A 22,870-nucleotide genomic window follows, 5' to 3' on the forward strand; every position below is an offset into this window, starting at 1 on the left:
CTGCACATGAGTTAAAACGAATTCTCCCAGCATGCAGTGTCAAAGATTTACTGTAACCATGGTAACAGAATCATACACATGTAAACAAATTAGTATGGTAAACACCATTGCCAGACCTAGTCACACCCATTTATAAGAAAGAGGATGAATGAAAAGAAGTGGCATGGGAATCACCTCTCCAAAAGTTGCTTATCACCGTTACAGTAGAGTTAAATGAATGAGGAAATATCTGACAGGGCAAATTCTTGGTTATTTGCATGTGCACTGATATATTAGTGTTGGGCCGTAGTGTATTGGGCCAGTGGTGAACAACATATCTAAGGAGGGATGTTCAACTGGCTGGCTATGTAAGCTTCTGTATGCTGGAAGTAATGCCAACTTGGACAACAAAAGTGTGGTAAAATAGAAGCCTGTTTAAATAAGATCACAATCAATTTCAGGCATTCTTACATGATGCTCTATATAAGAACACATCTGTAATTTCAGGGTTCTCCTCTGATAATTATGCCAGTCTTGTCTTTGTTTAATGTATCTTTGTTTGTGTTGTGCTTGAACAAATGGCTCTGTCTTTCTTTGTATTGGCCATGTGCTCCTCTGTTCATGCCTCCTTGTTTCCAATTGCCACGTTGCCACTTATTGCTCATGTTTCCAGTTGTGGATAGTGGCTGCATACCTTGTCTTGTGTCTGATGTGTTCCTGTCACAGTGTCTGGGTTTTTTCCCTGGGTCACCACTAGATATCCTCCTTCCCCACGGTGTCTGTCACAAAACCACAAACAGGAAACAGGGGATCAAATCGCAGTTTGTTTATTAGGGAAAATCTGTACTCACAACTAGTCCAGGCAAGGGTCAAAATCCAAATAAAGCAATCCAAAAACACAAAACAATAAACAGACAAAAACAGAGCAAAGAAGTGGTGTGACAACAACAAGGACTCCGTAACACATACTTAACAGTATAAATACACAGGTGAATGACAATGCTAATAGGGAATTGGCTGAGTGTAATAATGAGTGACAAGGGACAGCTGAGTGCAATGAAGAGACAAGGATCGTGGGGAATGTAGTTCAATTGTGACAGACACCGTGGGGAAGGAGGACATCTAGTGGTGACCCAGGGAACAAACCCAGACACTGTGACAGTTCCCTAGCCCTGCAAGCTGAGCTTCTCTGGCTGCTTCCTCTCTCTTGCTGCATCCATTGGCCTTGTTAGTGGGGCGGCTAAGCACAGATTTTCATCAGAATTGATCACTTAGCGATAAAAGCATGAAATTTGGTATGAAGGCTCACAAAGGGGGTCTGATCAGATTTAGGACCGTAGGCGCTCAAAATTTTGCCATGTCGGCCATTTTTCAAAATGGCCACCAAATATGGATTTCGTAATGGGAAAATGAATTAAAAGCTGTCAGAAACATAAAATGCAATAACACATATCAACATAAATACATGTAAAAATGAGCACACTTTCACATAGAATGTCTTTAAACTAAAAATATAAGATACGATTTAAAAAAAATTGAAAATGGCCCCCAAATATGGATTTCATAATGTCATAATGAATAGACGACAGAAATTAACAATTAAAAAAGTTGCACATTTGATCATTAATCAATCTAGTTCATTTTTAAACAAAAATAAAAAGAGGTTATGATATCTATCAGAAATTATGTACTTTTTAAATGTATATTTAAATATTTAATATTAAATTGGATGCATATACGCATCATTTTTACTTGGTAGTTTGTCAGTGACTCCTCCTTATTCAGTCAGTAGGTTTCATCTTGTGGTGGCCACAGTTGAATATTATTCTCTTTAAAATCTAGGGAACTGGTGGGATTGTTTTACTCTTGACTACAAGTGAGATAAAGGCAAAGTCAGTTGTAAGCAAACATAACTCAGACAGGCAAATATAACATAACATAGATTTTAGTCTGCAGGAATTTAGAGTTAGGATTCTGTGAAATAAAGTAGGTGTACATTTCCACAGAATTTCATTTAGGCTGGTTATCTAAACTAGCTGCAATTCATCCTATTTATTTCATTGTAACTCTGTGCTCTTGAACGGCTAGTTTATACCACCCAAAGCTAATCTCAGTCAATTCTTCGCCCCTCAAATGCTCTCACCTTGACTAGAAATATTAATTGTAAGAACTGTTGAGTCCTGCTGGATTATTTGCAAGTGGTTTAGTACTGTAGGTAGGCCTACACATCACATTGTAAACCGAGTTTTCCTCAAAAGAAAAACCTAAATTAGGACGATTAGCATGATTACCACAATTAGTCAATCGATTTAATCTTTTTTGTGCCATGGGCAACATGGAAAGTCCTCCCCGAACTTACTCAGGCATTGTTGGAATTGAGCTGTGCTCCATCTGATATTCCCTCACATATATCAGAGACAATTGAAAGGTTCACAGTTCTGCTGTATGACAGAACCAGTACATGTGAGAGCGTGAACACGGCTAGGAAAAAGCTTTTTTCAAAAAGGCACAGTGTTCGCCGAATTCCACCAACAAGTGCAGCTCTTGAACAGCATGTGAAAAGGGCAAGTATTACTGCCTTCTCCTCATTTGCCTTGTCCATCTAAATGGGGGTGGGTAAAAACAGAGGATGGCAGTTTTGAACCATACTGGACCTCACTTTCTGAAGCATCTAAAGCCTGCTATGAACTTATTGCCTGCAAATGTACAAAAGGCTGTATTAATCAATGCAAATGCAGAGCAGCATCACTGCAGTGTACTGCTTTATGTTTATGTGAGGGAGAATGTCAGAGTGTAAAGCTGTGTTAAAGGGTCATTTCACCCGTGGAGACATGAATGTGTATTGAAAGTGGGTCATTTATGTAGAAGAAATGTGAAATTATTTTTGAATTTGGAGCTTTCTAGACTGAGAAAAGCCAGAAAATGTATTTTTGGCTTATGTGGATGAAAGACAACAACTCCCAGAATGCACTTGCTTCGCTGCCCTACAAGGCCACTCCCAAGCCACGCCTACCGGTAAGACAGCGCAGTTGAAAACAAAAACATCAAGGCAAGGCTATGCTACGAGTGAGTCTCCGTGACGAGTTTGCCCAAAATGTCCGGGATTCGGCTTTTGCGTTCTACAGTCGCCATTCATCATGTTTACTGTGGCGAGCAGGACGAGGCTGAGGGGCGTGGGAGAACGGCGCGAGGCCGGTGGCGTGATTACTGACGACCGACACCTGTGAGGCACTGTTCTCGTATCTCGCACGGAGGAGCAGGTATTTTCTTAGCAATGGTAAAACACACATCAACCGATCACGCCACCGGCCTCGCGTCTTTCAACCGATCACGCCACCGGCCTCGCGTCTTTCTCCCGCGGCGCTAGCCTCGTCCTGCTCCCTGTATTACTGTGATTACTGATGTGCACGCCTGTGAGATGCACCGGTCTCATGGGCTATCTCTCACGGAGGTGCGGGTATTTTCTTAGCAATGTTAAAACGCAAATCAACCTATCACTTGTTTAGCATTCATGTAAACATTACATTCAGATTCACCAATCGGGGTGAATTCAGTTAGATTGAAACAAAAGGTGAGCATGTAAACAATGAATGGCGACCGCAGAAAGCAAAAGCTGAATCCCGGACATTTTTGTCGATCTCGACGGCCGGACATGTCCGGGAAATAGAGTATGGTAACCCCTACTACTCAGCTTTCTACGTCCCTGTTTTCTGCAGGTTTCTGCCGTTGAAATCAAACGCACTCGCACTGATCTGTGATAGGTCTGTTAGCGCATTAGGTCCAACCCCCTATGGGCGGGTTTGAAAGGGTGGATCTAGTGCTTTTAGTCTTAACAGAAATCCCCCCCTCTTTCACTTCCTCCTTCAATGACGCAAAATGACGATTTTTGCGTCATTGTAGGAGGAAGTGTAAAGAGATAAATACAGATTTCTCTCGTCTCGGGGGAAAATGAAAAAATGTTGCATGACCATTCAATAGTATGACTGGGTTTCTAACAATGCAAAGCTTAATGCAAATGGGTGAAGTGTCCCTTTAATAATTTTTTTGCTTCTGGACCGAGATAAAAGTGGTCATTTTGTTAATATTCAAAAGCTCAACTGCTGAAGAGTTGAACTACTGGTTCTTTGTTCTGTTTCTTGTTATGCATGCCTACATTAAAAAGACAAATAAATTACAAAAAAAAAAAAAAACTAATCCTAATGAGCTGGCATCTTGCCGTGCATGGTGGATTAGCTTGCGTGTCTCATTCCATGTCAGCTGTTTAAAAACAGTTGACCTTTTTGTATCACCATTGGTGAATTGCTTTGGTAGAGACCAGACAAAGATCAGCTCTTAATCACTTGTCACTGTAATGTCTAATTTTGATCACATAACATGAATTTACAGATAATTCATTAACCCATGTATAGTAATATTTAGTATTACAGCAGCAAATATTAAAACATATCTTATATTTCAAAGTTTAAAGACCTTAAAGTGTGCTCATATTTACATGTATTTATGGTGAAATGTGTTATTGCATTTTATGTTTCTGGCAGCCTTTAATTCATTTTCCCATTACGAAATCCATATCCATGACCCCCAGGGGTCAAATTTCAAGCGCCTACGGTCCTAAATCTGATCAGACCCCCTTTGTGAGCCTTCCTACCAAATTTGATGCTTTTATCGCAAAGTGATCGATTTTTGCGCTTAACCGCCCTATGTGTTGCACAGCTACCACAGAACACCAGTCTGTTCACCTTGGGCTGGTCACCTGTAACACTCATTCTGCGCTTGAGTTCTCTTTCATATATCGGTGACATGTACCCTATACGTCTTCACTGACTTTTTTTTTTTTTTATAAATCTCGCTGACTTTAAATATTCACATGCACTACACTCATATTTATACTAATGGAGCTGTACATTTACAGTGATTACATTTCTATTTATTTTCAAGTTATTTGTATCTATTTGCATGTTTGTACTTCTATTTTTTATGTGATGTCTAACATCACAACTGCTACACCTAAAAGAAATTTGAGAAAACAAATAAAAAATCTGTTCTGATTCTGACTTTGAAATTCGAATGTGTAAACAAAAGCTTGTTGTCTCAATGCAAACATGACATTATCCTTAATCTGTATTCAAATATGTGGTAAAAGTAAGAGACTCTGTGAGATAGATACTGTGATCAAAGAACGACATCAGACACCTTCTGTAATACAAGCCATATCTCTCATGGTTCAGTAGCAAAGATTGCTTACATTTCTGGATTTTCTTCTGTGACATGGCCTGTTACATACATGTCGTATGAATGAATTACAAAACATCACGTAAGTAAATTATTTCATAATGCTTTGTCTGTAAATGAGGGTTTTATATTAAAGTTTTTCTCAACTGCTTACACAACAAAATCCTTACTTGTCACACAATTTCTGAAACCTGACATTCAAACACCATAACCACACACCAAATCTGCAAAACTATACACCAATTATTGGCCTTTAATTTCATAAAACTCTTTTTGCAAACCACAACACACAATTCTCTACCACACAAAAATCTAACAGGAAGTATCTTGATTTCCTTTTTCAAACACAACCTATCAAAATGCCACACTAATTCATCAGTGCCCCACATTAACTCCTCACATGTGCAAACACTTTTGCTTTACCAACCAATGCACCAACCAATCATGGCTTTAAAATAGGCCTATAAATCGGCCAAAGGTCGAGTTATAGGTTTTTCGTACTGTGTAATACTGTAATTCACAACCACAAATGCTTACAGTAAAAAAAAATTATAGTTTGGTTTCAATCTTGCTTTCGTGTTTACCGTGAATTTTTCAACATCTCTCAGCCAAATACTTTCAATCTTGTACAGAAATGTACTTAGAAGCTCATGAAAGAAGAGCTTTAGGTTTTGAATAACTGTATGATATATCCAAAATATAATATTATGGCAAAGGTGTTTGCAACGCAAGACAAATGTTTGCTTTTGAGATGTGTTTGTGATATTTTGAATGCAGTGCTTCATTTTGCAAGAGATGCGAGATTTTGTGTGTGTAGTTCTTGGATTTGTGTGTAAAGTTTTGAAAAAAATAGGCAAAGTTTTGAAAATGTGTGTAAGCAGTTGAAAAAAAACTCTAATATGAAAAAAAAATTACCTTAAAAGTGTACCTCAAAGAACGTACAAAAATCATTTACAAATCTGTCATGATCCCTTTAAGGCAGCAGTCCTTAGTCTCCTTTGAGAGGTTAATGTGAATCATCAGTCCTTAAATACTGTTAAATCGAGAAGACTGTAGTACTCTCTAGAGGGATTAAGGCTAATGGATTTGGATAAGTGACGACTTATCTGCTGCAGTAGAGCTGTCAAACATACACACCCACGCACACACACGCACGCACACACACACACGCGCACGTACATACACACACGGTTTTCATATTTTATGCTGACTTTTTATAGACATAATTATTTTTATACTGTACAAACTGTAGATTCTGTCCCTTAACCCTAAAACCTACCCATCACAGAAAACTATCCGCATTTTTACCTTTTCAGAAAACATCACTTAGTATGATTAAACTGTTTTCCTAATGGGAACCAAAAAAAAAAAATGTCCCCACAAGGACAAGGATTTCAGATATTGCCATCTTGTGGAGACATTTTGAGCCCATAACAGGGTATAGCCTACCTAAACCACAGACACACGTTTGTATGACTATTTCTGTAAGAGGAAATTAACGATAAAATGCAATCTCTAGCCTCTACTAAGTGCCTAACCCTTACCCTAACCTTAACCTTAAAAACAAGTCTTAACCACATGGCCAAAAGATCCTCACTTTGTCCTCACTCCGATGGTGTAAAACGTAAACTGTAGACACATACAACACACGCACACACGTTGTGTTTCCATGTTTATGAGGTCTTTCCATCGACATAATGATTTTTATAATGTGTAAACTGTAAATTATATTCCCTAAACCTACCCCTATACCCTTAAACACAACCCTCACAGAAAACCATCTACATTTTTAAACACAGTTTAGTGATAAGCGGATTTCCTTATGGGGACCAAAAAAATATCATATTACAAGCTACATTTAGCATGTCAGGGCTTTATAGTTATAGCTGTGTTTGTCTTTTTGATTAAATGATGACTTGTACACTAACCTATTTAGTTATAAATTATAGAACCATATTAATATACGACGTGTCTATAATGTGCACAGAAGGCTAAAATAATGTGTACTTAAAATGTTTTTATCATAAGTTAATTTACATTTTTATTTTTATTTTAAAAATCTTATTTAATTTAAGTTATTAATTATATTATTTGTATTACTATAGTGGTCCAGTCAGTTTGTGGGATAGAACTAGGTGAGTAGCATGGCACTCATCTGTGGGATGTGTTGGACTAACCAGCACTGTGGCTTTGGAGAGCGGGAGCAAACTGTACAACCCAGGTAAAAATATTTTTTTATTTTTTAACTGCTGCTGTCAAAGCAAAATGAAATGAAATGCTGAGCCAGTGAGTACACATCACATCTAATGCAGTAGTCAAATTCACTTAGCATTGACACTGCTCCAAACATGGACTCAATAAACATGTATTAAAAAATAAACAAACAAATAACTAATGTTGTGAAAATACATTAACTTAATTTGATTAAAGTTGGAGGGGTTGAATTGAAATGGTCCCTCTGTCATCTGCTGATAAAGTACTCCTCTTGTTTACATGGGTACTTCCCACTAGTCTGTACTGTAGCAACTGATTTATATCAATGTTGAAGTGAAACTCGCACTGCTACAGATTTGATGAGGTTTGCATCTTATAGTGGAGCGGCTAAGTGCTTATGTTTGGCAGAATTGATCAGTTTATGATACAAGCGTGAAAATTGGCATGATCAGTCTCCATGGGTCACTTGACAAGAAAATTGTCCGAGCCACTTGAAATTTCAAGATGGCGGCCATTTTTCAAGATGGCCGACACCTTAGTGGAGCAGTTAAGTGAAGTAGTGGTTTATTTGTTGATACAAGCAAATAAATTGGCTTATTGTCTAGTGACCATCAAAGACTGCTCATGCCAATTTTCATGTTTGTATCACCAAATAAATCACTATATCACTTAACTGCTCCACTAAGGTGTCGGCCATCTTGAAAAATGGCCGCCATCTTGAAATTTCAAGTAGCTGTGGGTGGCTTATTGTCTAGTGACCATCAGAGACTACTCTACTCATGCCAATTTTCATGTTTGTATCACCAAATAAATCACTATATCACTTAACTGCTCCACAAAGGTGTCGGCCATCTTGAAAAATGGCCACCATCTTGAAATTTCAAGTAGCTGTGGGTGGCTTATTGTCTAGTGACCATCAGAGACTGCTCATGCCAATTTTCATGCTTGTATCACCAAATAAACCACTATATCACTTAACTGCTCCACTAAGGTGTCGGCCATCTTGAAAAATCTTGAAATTTCAAGTGGCTCGGACAATTTTCTTGTCAAGTGACCCATGGAGACTGCTCATGCCAATTTTCATGCTTTTATCATAAACTGAACGATTATATCACTTAGCCGCTCCACTATTAGGTGAAAGCATTATGCACTGCATCACTATACTCTTTATAATGGGTTCTGTCTTGAAAGCTCTCAAAACCCCTGCTGTCTATGTTTAGAATCTTGATGGGGGATTTCTAGTAATAAAATTCTAAAACAATTTGATAAGTAGCTGCTTGATTTCTCTATACAGCAGAGATAATATTTACAAAGTAGTTCAACAGCTTAGAAGTAGGGGTGGGAGATATTGACAAAAATGGATATCTCGATATTTTTTTCCAATATCTCGATATCGATATTCAGACGATATTTTTGCCATCCTTCAAAGAAATGTGTGCAAACTGGCAAAGAAGGTCCAATTGGTCTTTTGACTTGCTGCATTTGACCTATGTAGGCTATAGAAGAAACAATAAAGGAGCTAACTAAACAGAATCTGAGGAAGCCCCTATCTTTTTCCACTTACAAAAAAAAAAAAAAAAAAACGGAACTAGGCACCTTTTGCAACAGTGATTATTAAATCAAACAACAATATTGTTGATGATAAATTCAAAGTAAAAAAAAATATTTTCAAAACGCTATAAATCCATCAATTTTTTCCCCAAAACGCTATAAATCCATCCATCCCCCCCCAAATAAAAATTGATGGTTTGTCTTTTAAAAAAATTCTTTTGTCTTTTATTTTTCGTGTTTGCATTTATGAGGAAAAAACAATATTACATGTCAGTTCTCCATTATGGACGCGAGTGCTCTGAAAGCGGCAAAAAGACTAAAGACTTTCAAACTTTCACCGAGACCTCAAAAAAAGCCAGAACAAAAGCCAAAACAACCAAACAAAAACCAAAACAAAAAGCACAAAGCCTTTCTTTAAGACGAATTTCGTTTTGTATTAATTGTATCTTAATTTTAATAATTTTTTCATTAACCAATTTCCTGGATTAATACATTAAAATTAAATATAAATATAGGCTAGCTATCACAACATAAGGCGCCGTGCTTGAACTGGAGATTATATCATCATGAACCGAACCGTAGCCTACTCGCCTCACAGGCCTAAAAAATGTGAAATATATTTACAGAAAACTGGTTCTAAACAAAACCATCCAAAACAAAACAAAACTATGTAGCCTAATAAATGTGCATTTCTCCGTTGCGTTCACAGCCTACTGCGAAGATCGCGAGTCATTATAGCCTATCGTCAACTTCATCTTTGCAGCCGACACAGAAATTAATAAACAATTAAAATGTCTTATTGCAATATTTTACATATTCATAATCATTACTTTTGGTGGATCTTTGAGGCAGCTTTTTAGGTTTATGGCGTTTTGGAAAAGAGCTCTTCACGTAACGTTTCACCAAGGCACAGCGGCCCTTCAGCACATAAGAAAAAAAGAAGAGAAAAAGCACGGACTTACTAATTACGAAACTTTGATGTGGTTGAACAGGTGAAACAGTCACAAATTCCTCTGCAACTCAAACCTTCTCAGTACGAGTTATGAAGGAAGAGAACAGCATTACAGTTTTCAGCGCGTCCTCCTCTGATTGCTGTGTTCTGACTGAAAAAGTGCGTGCAGGAGCATATGCGCAAACGGTTTGTAAAATGTATTTTTGTAAAATGACATATGATAAAATAAAAATAAATCATATATCATTTTAAAAACGGTTTTGCGCATGTGCTTCTGCGCGCACTATTTCGAATTTACGTATGAGTTTTTGACGACACGGGACGGGACCATGGGCTGGGCCACTCGGAGGGTGCTTCCGCAAATAGTACTGCCCTACTGTACATTATTTAAAATCGCAACATATAATTGTTTAGAAGGTTATTGTGTGCGTTATTTGTTTTCTCTTTAACTTCTTTCAGCTCGTTTCATGTTTGGGGGGTCGGATTGTACAAATTATGAAATATTCGATATCCCAATTTTGCATATCGTCCAGACAACAATTTGGATATTATCGTCTAAACGATATATCGCCCACCTCTACTTAGAAGACATGCAGAACTGTGATGGTGTATTGACTGGTGATGGCACATTTTAGATGTAGTGAGTCATCGTCATTTGACAGTCAGCTGAGCTCACAAGTATGCACACGGTGGGTTTGTCTGACATTAAAGTGGTCTTTGAGGTCTCCAGCTCATTTAACACACTGTAAAAAATTTCTAACCCTCCCAAATCAAAAATTTCAAGTGACCGATAACATCTAAATTTTTCAATTGGAAAATAAATTAAATATACAGATTTTCACTTGGGCCAATTGAAAAATTTAGATGTTATCGGTCACTGGAAATTTTTGATTTGGGAGGGTTAGAAATTTTTAGTGTCAATCAGTTCTCCATATCTGAACACTGAATTCGATCTCAAATGCAAACTTTCAAGCTCATTTAGCAATTTGACAAGGTAACATTTTTTACATTAAGTTTGAGTTTACCAGCAGTTGTTAAATGTTATCAAAATTTGACCTTTTAGTGACATAGTACTACTTCCATGACCCCACATGTATTCTTCAGCATGCATGAAAGGGATTTCAAAGACCTTTACTCAGCACAGTAATAGAGACAGACAAACATTAGGCTACTGCATTGTGAAGGGCTCATGAAGTTTTCCCAGGGCACATGAAGTTCAAGCTCTTCTCAGAGGTTACAGATGTAGGTTACCAAGAATCAAAAACTATCTAGATAGGAAGGATGCCTTTACTGCTGCTGGAGCCAATCGCATACGAGTAAGATCACCTCATGTGTCACCTCAGCTGCTGAGGTGACACATGAGGTGATCTTACTCGTATGCAAGCTATCGTATAACAAAATATCATGCAGGAAAGAGCATTGTTTTGAGCATTGAATTACTTTTCATGTGCCAGAGAAAAAAAATCACACCACTTTTATTTTCTCCTAGCTCTTTTCTCAACAAATAAGGCGTTAAGAAGTTGTTGAGGCGATTAACCGCTGTCCTATGATGCGCTCAATGAAGGACCATAGCATCGAACACATCGCTAGTCCTAATCGGCTGTTCATAAATGTTCACGCGTGTCTGTGGCAGTGGAATGGGAAATTCTTGAGCGCAACGTTTTTAGAATGCCGTTTCATTTGCGAGACGCGGGTGCAACAGCAAAACAAGTCCGTCAAGCACAAAAAAAAAAAAAAACATTACAGTTTTTTTCAGTCGCTAACAAGCGTTTGTCCAGCCAGTGTTCACATTTTCAAAACTCTAAACACAATTAGCACAGCATCGGTCTTTTGTGGCCATACCATTCACACATTTCTTGTCGTTTTCACACAATATGCAGTCAGTGAACACATTTCCATAATGCTTACATTTTCTTAACAGGCAAACTATACCTCCCGACAAAATTATGGATTGTTTTTGTAGTATTTACAAATGTTAACACACAACATCCCAAAATAGCAAAAACAATATTCCAAACCTTAGATACAGTATGGACTGCATTTATTTACATGTATTTACCATTTACATGAAACTTTTACCATTTTTGTAAATTTTATGATTTTAGCAAATTGTGATTTTGATTGCTAGCAAAATGTGTTGCTTTTGAACAATGTCATGAAGAAACAAGCTTTTCGAGTCCATGCATCTTCCTGGAGTAATGATGCTGAAAATTCAGCTTTTCATCACAGGAATAAATTACATTTTACACAATTTATTACATGACATACATATTTTTAAACAGAAATCAGTTATTTCAAATTGTACTAATATTTTACAATATGAAAGTTTATAAAAACCTCTGCTTCTGCAATGATATCAGTTCAAAAACAATATATCAGTGAGAGAGTCAAGGAGCTACAACGACAATATGTCCAGGTATAGTGTACTGTATATCCAATTCAATGTCCAGTTCTATAAGCTTTGCACTTTGCAAGTAGGTAACCTACACAGTAAAGTATAGTATACAGTAAAGACATGATTTACATAATCTTTGTTTTGAGAATTATGGAATTGGAGGCCAACCAGGCCCCTCATGAATTCATATACATAGATGAGGCAGGATTCAAATGTAACGACCTGAACAAAATGTAATGTGGAGGTGGAAGGTTAACTGTATGACCATCAGCCACATGATCAGATGTCCCTCCTTGAAGCCATGGATGCTGGCTCCAAGGGTGGATCCGACATACCAAGCAGTTTTATCCCAGGTGCATCGCCTTGGATGATATCAGATGTGATCTTGATGAAAACATGTGGCCTAACCCTGAAGATCGCAGAGATTAGATACAGTAATTTTATGTTTTTTTGCAACCCCCCCCCCCCCCTTTTTGCTGTTGTTTTTTTGTTCACAATGCTCTTGTGTGTTTAATGGATATTTTGTTCACTGTAAGCAATACTGTAAAACTTTTTCTGTTCAATCAAACCGTGTTTCTACTGTACCTCCTGTAGTAAACAGTAAAGGAATAAAAACTGATTTGCTTTTTACTGGAATGATTATGAATGTGACTGTACTGTACATGTGGACATACAGTTCCCAACCAAGAAATTTAGTGTAAAACGGTGGATTGCACGTTTTGCATGCAAATACCTGTAAAACTGAAACATAAAAGTCTATGCAGTTTTTGTAATGTCAACAATAGCCAGTATTTTGAAACCTGGTGTACTTTGATTGAGTGCATGTACCTTGTGAAGTGAAAACAAGTGTTATTCTTTGACAGAATTATTTCATTTTGAGTCAGATTTCCAGTGTTTTGGTAAAGTTAGTGTGTGCGCAGAGAAACATGTTTTCTGTTTTGAAATGAAGAGTTAGTATATATTTAACAAAATGTGTTTTTGAGAAGACAATTAACCATTTGGCCAATTGTGTTTTGTAGGTGTGAGTCTGTGTTAAGAGTTTAGAAAAAGTATCTGAAGTATGGGTGCACGCTTGTTAGTGATTGAAAAAAACTGTAATGTAGCCTACTACTACTGTATGTTTGAGATGTCATGTTTTCATTAACGTTGACAGGCTGAAATGCACTTACAGTGCTGTTATAATCTTTGTTTTTACAAAAGATTTTTTGCTAATAATATTATTATCCATGTGGAGACATGTCCCCACAATGTATGGAATACCAGGATACTACACACACACACACACACACACACACACACATAAAAAAGCACACAAATTATGTTTTATTTTGATGACCTATTCAGTCAGTTTATAATGTATAATATATAGGCCTACTATGTTATTGTTGTTTGTCCTGCAGTCGGGTTAATAGAAGACTGTTGTCTTTCTTTTATAATGAAACACAGTGTTTATAGAAAATTACAGTGAGGTTTTAAGCAGCCTAAAAAACAACTATTTATCCCGTTACCATCTTCAACCCTGTTACCATAGTCTCAACCCCGTCACACAATTTTATTAATTATTTTTTTTAAGTTAATGAAAAAGTAATTTAATGTTTGTTGGACTCAGTCTGAAATGTTCAGAGCAATCATAAGAATACTGATTTTATTTCAAATTGTGAAGTCAAGCCACATCTGACTTTGATCAAAAGAGGTTGAGGTTGAGGTTGCGTTCACAAAAAGTGCCCATTTCAGGTTTTAGTATAGCATAAGTGTGAAATTTTATGTAACTTTTATTTGTGAAATTACTGAATTAGTGTGAGGGAATTCTGGTTAATAGGAAAATGTTGATTTTATTACAAATATATTTTATAAGCATATTCAGAGAGCTCTCATAGTGTCCATAAAGGGGTTGAAGAGTAAGGGCCCTACACCCGGCGCAATGCAGCGCCAAGCGCGACGCAAGTGTGTTTTGCTAGTTTCAGCCCAATGCAGTTATTATTTTCATGTCCTGCGCCACGTTGTTTAATAGCAAAAGCATTTGCGGCCATTTGTGCGCCAATGGGCGTGCTGGTCTGAAAACGAGGTGTGTTCAGTGCGTGTGTCTGTCTGTTTGCGTACGCACGCTTGAGTGTGTGTGTTTGTCAGGTTTTTTTTTTTTTCAGTCGATGAGCTTGACAACCACAGTATAGCTTTAAAAGAAGGTGGTAACTTGCCTGTGTCTGCACACAATGTTGTCCAGAAGACTTCTGTGATGTTACTTCCTGTTTTTGATGTCAAGGATCAGTTAATTATTTTTATGGGGGAAGAATGATGTGTGTAACGGGGTTGAGGGATTACTGAGGTACGGAACTAAATGTGATTTTAATGAATTATCATGAATTTTGAAAACATGAAAGCACAGATATACATTTATGGGAATGGCAAAATGTATGGACTTTTTTTTTCTAAAGTTTTTTCTCAAAGTACACTTTAGGTCATGAGGGACAAATGAAAAAAAAAAGATAATTTCTAATATAAAGATAAAATATGTCATTGTTTTTAAACTAAGATTAAATGATACATTTCAAGTGATACAAAAAGCTTTTAAAAATAGATTTTAGTAACCCAATAGATACAATACACTTAAAAAGGTCCGAGGAACTCAAATCAAGGCTGTGTCATGGAATGACTCGTAAAAACTGTGAGAGAAACACTGTACACCGCAAACGCAGAGAGAGAGAGAGAGAGAGAGAGAGAGAGAGAGAGAGAGAGAGAGAGAGAGAGAGAGAGAGAGAGAGAGAGAGAGAGTAGCCTATTTTCTGTCTCTGACAACAATTATGAAAGACAGGATTTTTATAATGATGTTACTATGTGCAGGACATCTGGCTTTCAAAAAACTGAACGGTAAGACATTGCAAAAGGAACTTGCAGATGTAGTGACATGCAACATCATTTATAGCCTTTTTTTTAAAGCGTAAACTCTTCAAGTATTTCAAGTATTTGTCCAGTATCAATATAGTTAAATTTGGAAATGTATTGACTCTCTTCTTGTTCGTGCAACAGAGGCTTGGGCATCTAACTTGCAGTTTATAATAGGGATTTTTTACACTATTCTTGAAAGCTGTGTGTAACAGAACTTTAATCCTTGGCCACTGTAAAGCGACAGCAAAGATGGAGATGCCTGGATTGGCGTTTACCCAGATTTAAACTTTCTAGCCCTACGTGATTTTAAAAATGTGCATATAGCCTACAGACATTTTACAGTTTGTAACCTATGGCATTGTGTTTTGCGTTTTTCAGAATGTCCCACAACGCAGAAAATACTTCACTGTGAGAACATGGTTACCTCCAAGGGATTTACATACCAGGTGCCTCAGAACATGACAGTTTACCTGAGAGATCGCCATTGCGAACATGGATGGTATGATACGGTAAGCACGTCTTTTTGTTTTGTTTCGTTTAAAAGACAAATTAATATATTACAAATATAGGCTATTTAAGTTTTTTTTTTTGGGGTGGGGGGGGGTGATAATTCCGTTTTTCTTTTGTGCATAGAATGGAACGTTTATTGTTGCCTCAACTATCGATGGGGAGAAGTTAGGATCTGTTGTGGCTGTGACTCCTCAGAACCTGACACTGAGCACTTGTGCAAGCCTTCAATGGCAAATCCACTGTGACAACATTCAGGTAATAGCAACAAATCTGTCTGAGTGTATTTTAATAATAAGATTATAAGAATACTATTATATTATAAGAATATGATACGTGCTGAGTAAATAAATGCAGTGCATAGACTCCAATATCATACAGGTTCTAATTATTTTTGTTCTGTTAACAGTTTGACTGTATTATCAATTATCATCACACCATAAATGCTTTAGTAGTCTAAGACATCTTAGGCTTGTTTATTAGAGGATTAGTTCACCCAAACTGATAGCTGATAAATCGTTTACTTACCCTTATGATGTTTTGGAACAGTATGATTTTATTTCTTTAGTTGAACATGAAAGGAGATGTTAGGCAGAATGACAGTCTTTGTAACCATTCACTTTCACGATATGGAAAAGATGCATTGTGCAGTGATAATAAATTGGAACTGAGTAGCATAGCTCCTTTTTGTTTTTCAGTATAAATAAGGTTTGCATTTGTGTGTGTTTGTTTAAAGTAAAACATCTAGCTACACATGACTCCATCCCAGGAAATCACACTTTTTCAAAAGACAAAGACGGTAACCAATATAAACTTTTTTAATTACTTATAAAATCCACCATTTGATTTTGTCTTTATCATGCGCTATGCACACCTCTCGCTTGTCATGTTTTGTTTCAGCAATTTCTCCCAACTGGCTAATTGCTGTAATTATGGGGAGTGTGGTGTCTGCTACCGTCCTGTCTGTTACCATTTGGTTTTTATGGGGGAGAAAAATTGAAAGTAAGTGCCTGTTATAAATTTTGTGTTCAGTATTTGCTGTTGTGGAAGTGGGATACATACTAATGATATTATAAGATTAGGATATTGATGTACCTCCTAAGTTATTACACAATAAGCTATAAAAATCATATTACCAGTATAATATTTGGTTTTTCAGAATGTGTAATATTTGCCTTATATTATTTCTATAATATGGAGCTGTTTTTCAGATTTTTTCCCTAGGTCCGAGGACTCTCCTTCAGGTGAAGGTGGTTCTAAGATAGTATTCTGAATTCTGAAAGTCACAATCTGAAATCTGAAAGTCACAGTCGTAGGTCATCCATATTTGTAGTTAGTTCTGTGAAAAGCTCTATGGCATTATTCGTTTGCAGATGATGGTACTCATATTTTCTGATTTTCTGTGCTTTGCAATACAACAAATTAAAAAGAAAATCAAAAACTTCTTGTTGTACCAAGGACAAATCGCCTTCTAAAAGGTGATCGCGCTTTTGCAGTTATGGGGCCGAGATTCTAGAATGAGCTGCCTCTATCTATTAGATCTGCTAAATCCTTATAGTATTCAGGAACTTGCTGAAAGCTCATTTAGCAATAGCAGCTTAACAGGTTTACTCTATTTGGTATTTGGTGTCTGTGATGTTTAATTTGTTAATATGTTTTATATTTTATGTTATATGTTTTTTTTTTCTTTTTAACAACCTCTGTTGTTTTTAGCAGTGATATATAAATAAAACAAGACCACATGAACAAAATAGGTATATTGTAGGCCGACATACCAATTTTTGTGCGTGTGTTTTAAGTACATTAATGCAACAGCATCTGTCCAAAGACTGATGTAAATAACCCTGCTACTGTATACCTGCAACAATGGCCCACCTAATAATGGGAGAATTCACTGTCACTGGATGTAAATTCACTAAATGCATATCTTTAACATTTATTGATTATTCAAGGGGGTTTTGAATGTAATGCTTTATAAATGTGACATGTATTAACTTATTGTACAAAGGGCTATATTGTAATTGTACTTGTACGTCTCATTAGCTTATATTTTTGAAAAACATATTTTGCACAGGCAAATATTTTTGTTATAAGGTCTTTTTTTTTTTTTTATAAATCAATTGGCTAATCAAAATGGCTACTTAAATCTAGTTCATGATTTTGTGTTTTCTTAGCACCTGATGGTTGTGATGTTTCAAATAAATACAAAATGTCTCTGTATGAATGGATGTAAGGGCTACTTCCAGATGGATGGAGATGATTGGCAACTGAACTGAATAATTTCCTGATGTTATCACCATTGTTTACTTTGTGTAGCAGTGTAGAGGAATGCATGGCATACTCTATGACATCAGCAAACTGTTTCTTATGACCCTTCTAGCAGGAATTTGTGCTTCCATTTGTTCATACATTTGTTGTGCCAACTCTCAATCATCTCTGTAATCCCACTATACCACTCTCACTGCCTTAGCAAAAATGCAATTACGACGAGTAATGCTGGGTACAATTTAAGCTAAAACGGCTTGCCATATAATGCTGTAGGCCCAGAGTGAAGTCATGTCCCGGGCTTCATTGGTCATTGGTCACACGGTGCTGAAGAAATATATATATATGTATATGGCAATTGCGAGTTATAAAGCCCAATTCTAAGGGGGAAAATAACTTTTTTTTCCCTCAGAATCGCAATTGCAATGTATGCAGAATTGTGAGATAAAAGTTTTTATTTTGTTTTATTTTGTTTTGTTATTTTTATTTTGAAATGACCTTTTTCATTTTTCATTCATGGCGGAAACAGCTTCCGACTGAGATGACGATGCATTTGATTAAAATGATGGATTGCTGACCCGATTTTACTTTTTAATGTAGCCTATCGAAGTTTTGGTCGTCGTGCCCATCTTATATAGGCCTACGTTATTTCGCCAACGACATCATTCATCGTTAATATTTCAATCACGCACGGTTACGACTGGGGGACATTTCAAGGTTCCATTTTTGCACAGAATTTAGTACGGACGACACGGACGAAATTGTCCCTATTGTAATTGTAATTTTAATTTAGGTCGCATCTGACATGGGTCACATTAACAATACCGGAGTAAAGTAAATACGATAGAAAACTGCGCTCTTGGACATGCATTTATGGATGGAGTGAGGTAAGTTGAAAACATAGCCTACTTGCACAGTTAAATTGAATGAAAAAGTTTGCCCTCTTTAACTTAATGTTGTTAAAATGTAGGCTATGTCCGTAATGACTGTCCTCACCGATGTCAAAATCATGGCCCATTGAAACACGGTTAGACTTGATTTAATTCCTGATTACATTTTTTGATTTAATTCAAAAGCAATTGTTGCAAATTCAGAATGAATTAATTCGAATTGTAATGTAATTATATTAGATTTTAATAAAATACACTTAAAGGATTTTTTTTAATAGGCCACTTTGTCTTCTTAAGCAAGAAAAGCAAGCCTAAAAAATGCTGCCTTAATTTTTTTACTTGGATGTTGAAGTCATTTCAACTTAAATTGAATTAAACTAATTTTTACATTTAAATAAAGTTGAATCTTTATAAAAAAAAACCGTTGAAAATTGTTTAACTTATTTTGATGAATTAAAGCAATGTAAAAACATATGTTATCATTAATCATGTAGGCCTAAATAATTTACAGTGTATGGGACTCAGGATCTCTGCACGTCTGGTCTGGACATATCTTTAGAAAATGCAATCTCAAATTATAAGCTACAATATATATTGCCTGGAAAAATAAGATACCATTCTATTTTGACTTACAATAGCCTAATTAAACGTAGCATTCTGTTGTTAACATTGTTATGATTGTATAAACCACAGCAGTGCTCAGTGCATTAAATCAACGTTCAATCAATCAACGAAAAAAAAAAACATACTTGCAACTCACTCATACGTCATAGTCATACACTCAGAAATTGATAAAACATCCTTCGAATTTGACTAATCAATTGCTTGTCAATAACCAACATAATGCAAGAGAAACTGTTACAGTGCTAAACAGCTCACTGCATCATATCATTAACAACACGAACTATCAATGTATGAAACAAACTCATTGTTACTAGCCTACCGACAGTTTCTTCAGATTTTAGTTGTGGAATCTTCACCATAATCTCCCTCCCGCTATGCGAGTGGGTGCTGTGTCCTGATTGGCTGGAGTCCGTGCTCACTGCTAGTGGCTCAAGTTACGGGAAAGACCGCCCACGCTCCACTCTTCCTTTAAATACTCGCTACATCTCCCGAGTTCCGTACTTTTGCTCCTTCTAGTTCGGGAGGCGAGACAGAGCAGGTGAAACAGACTTCGTGACAGCAACGATCCATCCGATGGCCAGTGTCAATATAGGCCTAGCGCTACTATTTGTAGGTCTATTTGCTCTTTTTCTTCCAAAGTCTGCGGGATCTAACGGTAAGAGTTTTTCCACTTTTTTGTTCTTAACATGCGCGGTGACCTCCGTAGTCCGTTTCAACATTGATGAATCATTAAATTAATTTTAAATTAGAAGAATTATGTCGTTTAATTAAATGGAATTTTCTATTTCGGGTCAGATTGCCCTGCAAATCAGGAAATAGCATGCGAGAGTCTGCGCTCGTCCAAGGGATTCACATACACCGTGCCATCGAACATCACATGCTTTACAAGATGCAAAGAACAAGAACAAGGATGGTACTTTCAGGTTGTTTGCTGTTCTGGATTTAATAGATAAATTTTTAGTTTTAAAACAATCAAATGTTTTGTAATTCCTCAGTTTACTGTTGTTGTTGTTGTTGTTGTTTAGAATGGGACGTTTATTGTCGATTCAACCCCGAAAGCCGGTGGACAGGGGTTATCAATTGTAGTGAATGTGACATCTGAGAACCTGACAGTCCGTGTCTGCGAGAACCTGCAATGGCAACTTAACTGTGGCATGGTAGGAGCAATGAATGTGTTTTTAATTTACACACTAATAAATATGCTGCACACTTGTTTGTGTGGCTCTAAATGCAGTGTGCTTCATTGCTATATGCCATTAAAATATATTTCTTCTTCTTTTACAGTGCATCTGTAATATCAATTATACCGGTAAGCATAATGCATCCTCACCATACATGCTCTAGAAACTAATACTTTTTTAGTTTAGCCTGTATAAATTATGCTTTTGATTGTATTTATCTAAAGTTACAGATAAGAAGCATTCACCAGCACATGACCCCCAAGAAGAAGATGGCAACCATGGTAAAAGCAGGTTTAGTCTGTAATGTTTTGATGTTAATTCACCTTGCTGATTACTTTAAATCCTAATTACTCTTATCTTTTTATTTGTATATTTGGCAGGTTTACCCCTGTGGGGGATTGTTTTATTGGGATTAATTGGTGCAATTGTTGGTGCAGGTGCATTTATCGCCATTTTGTGTCGCTGTTTCAGAAATAACAAAAGGTGAGTTGGGTATGATATGTAGGCTAAGGGTTATGTTGTAGGCTACTTATGTCTGATTAGAAGAAATAAAGACCATTACAAGTCAATCAATGTAGCCTATGTATAGGCTATTTTTGTGTTTCACGGAAAGACTTCTGCCTTTTTTTTCCTTCAGTGATGGTGTGGTGTGAGATTAATGCCATGTGCCTTCAGGCAAAGCACCCCACCTTGCTCCAGAGAGACTGGCCCTGTAAGACATGTTCTGTTAGTCATATTGTAAAAAGCGCTAAATGACCGAAATAATCGCTACGTGCTGTATTTTCTTTATTTCATTTACAATAGCATTCCATTATTTTAGTAGCTTTTAGCATCTCATCTTTATAGATTGTAGGGGTTTGTGTTTGTCTTTTAATCCAAATATACTGTAGGCTACCTTAAAAGAATAGTTCGCCCTATAATGAAAATTAGTAATCATTTACTCACCTTGCTGTTGTCTTTTTAGGACCTCAAAAGGATTTTTATAAAAATGTCCCGCTCGCGCTTGTCCATGTTATGGCAGTGATTAGCGACCAGCATCAAGATTTAAAAAAAAGACAATATCACAGAATGATCCCATGCGACACGTCATATTAAAGTGTTCTTGGAGTAGGCCTATTGGAGTTCACGCAGATTGTGATGACGTGTTTTAACTGTCATCAGCATTGTAAATTCTGCTAAGAATTACATTTAATTATATTATAACACAATCCTTTGTATTATATTACCTTTGCATGAAATTACAAGAAACTAACGCTGCTGTGAGGTTTTTCTAATACAGCGTCTATGGGAGTGACGGTAAAATAGACATCTTTCTATTTTCTGAGTGCCGTTATCAATCTCTTTCTATTTTTTCCCTCTTTTTGAAAACACAATTGTTCAGTTTTTCTTTTTCTATTTGAGAAAATGGAGGAAAAAAATGTAGTCTCTCATTCACTGCTCTAGATGTTTACCCAACTATGACTTCCCAACCGCTTCTGAGAAACCCGGAAATGTAAAAAAAGCGTTCATATTTAATGAAAATCCTGACTTTGGCTGTTGGTCTTTTGTACTCGACTGCACGTTTACAAGACTTTATCAGCGCAACAGTTCATCTACTCGCACCCAACGGCCAAGGTCAGGATTTTCTTTAAATAATGCATTAAATTTCATATCGTAGGCTACATGGGACCATTCTGTGATACTTTTGCGTCTTTTTAAAAAAGCTTGATGATGGTCGTTATTCATTGCCATTATATGGACAAGCGCGAGTGGGACTTTTTTTTTTTTCTCCTTTTGTGGTCCGAAAAAGAAAGAACAGCATAATGGATTAAAACATCAGGGTGATTAATAATGAGTGATTAATAATGAGTAATAATGAATTGTAGGGTGAACTATCCTTTGACCTGTGCTAAGGCAGGACCATTTAGGCACTGATACTAAAATGAAGGAAAAATTGCATTATCTAAAACTAATTTTGATAATAATGTTGAAGTAACTTTATAAGCTCTATATCATATACATACTATATACTGTATACCAGGGGCGTGCAGTGCATAAGCTGTGAATGCTCTGCATACACAAACAATTTGAGAAAATGAGTTTGTGGACTCGCTAATTAATATTAACTCTATAAAATCCCTTATCATTTGAGGTGTAATGTTGGTAATACGTATGGCGGAGGGGGGTACTCAGCATACCTGTTTAAAGAAGTCACCAT

General features: G+C 36.6%; 1 protein-coding gene and 1 long non-coding RNA gene across 3 annotated transcripts in view; one reads left to right on the plus strand and one right to left on the minus strand.

Annotated features, from left to right (window-relative positions):
* LOC308704580 overlaps positions 1-22,870 on the minus strand; it is a 97,407-nt gene that overhangs the window by 9,035 nt on the left and 65,502 nt on the right. The window contains exon 4 of the long non-coding RNA XR_014031817.1: positions 674-758. This is a non-coding gene — a long non-coding RNA (uncharacterized lncRNA). The remainder of the gene's footprint in view (positions 1-673; positions 759-22,870) is intronic.
* LOC308704335 (uncharacterized protein) lies at positions 20,018-21,796 on the plus strand. 2 transcript variants are annotated; one of them, XM_081388542.1, is made up of 7 exons: positions 20,018-20,147; positions 20,288-20,415; positions 20,518-20,649; positions 20,777-20,801; positions 20,898-20,954; positions 21,054-21,156; positions 21,311-21,796. In XM_081388542.1, the coding sequence occupies exons 1-7, from the start codon at positions 20,066-20,068 to the stop codon at positions 21,324-21,326; spliced, it is 543 nt and encodes a 180-aa protein (XP_081244668.1). In that variant the 5' UTR covers positions 20,018-20,065; the 3' UTR covers positions 21,327-21,796. The 2 variants fall into 2 exon arrangements, with proteins under 2 accessions (XP_081244668.1, XP_081244669.1); XM_081388543.1 differs by having other exon boundaries at positions 20,904-20,954.

This window comes from Scardinius erythrophthalmus (assembly GCF_964197995.2).
Source record: "Scardinius erythrophthalmus genome assembly, chromosome: 16".
In the NCBI taxonomy this organism is placed as follows: domain Eukaryota; kingdom Metazoa; phylum Chordata; class Actinopteri; order Cypriniformes; family Leuciscidae; genus Scardinius; species Scardinius erythrophthalmus.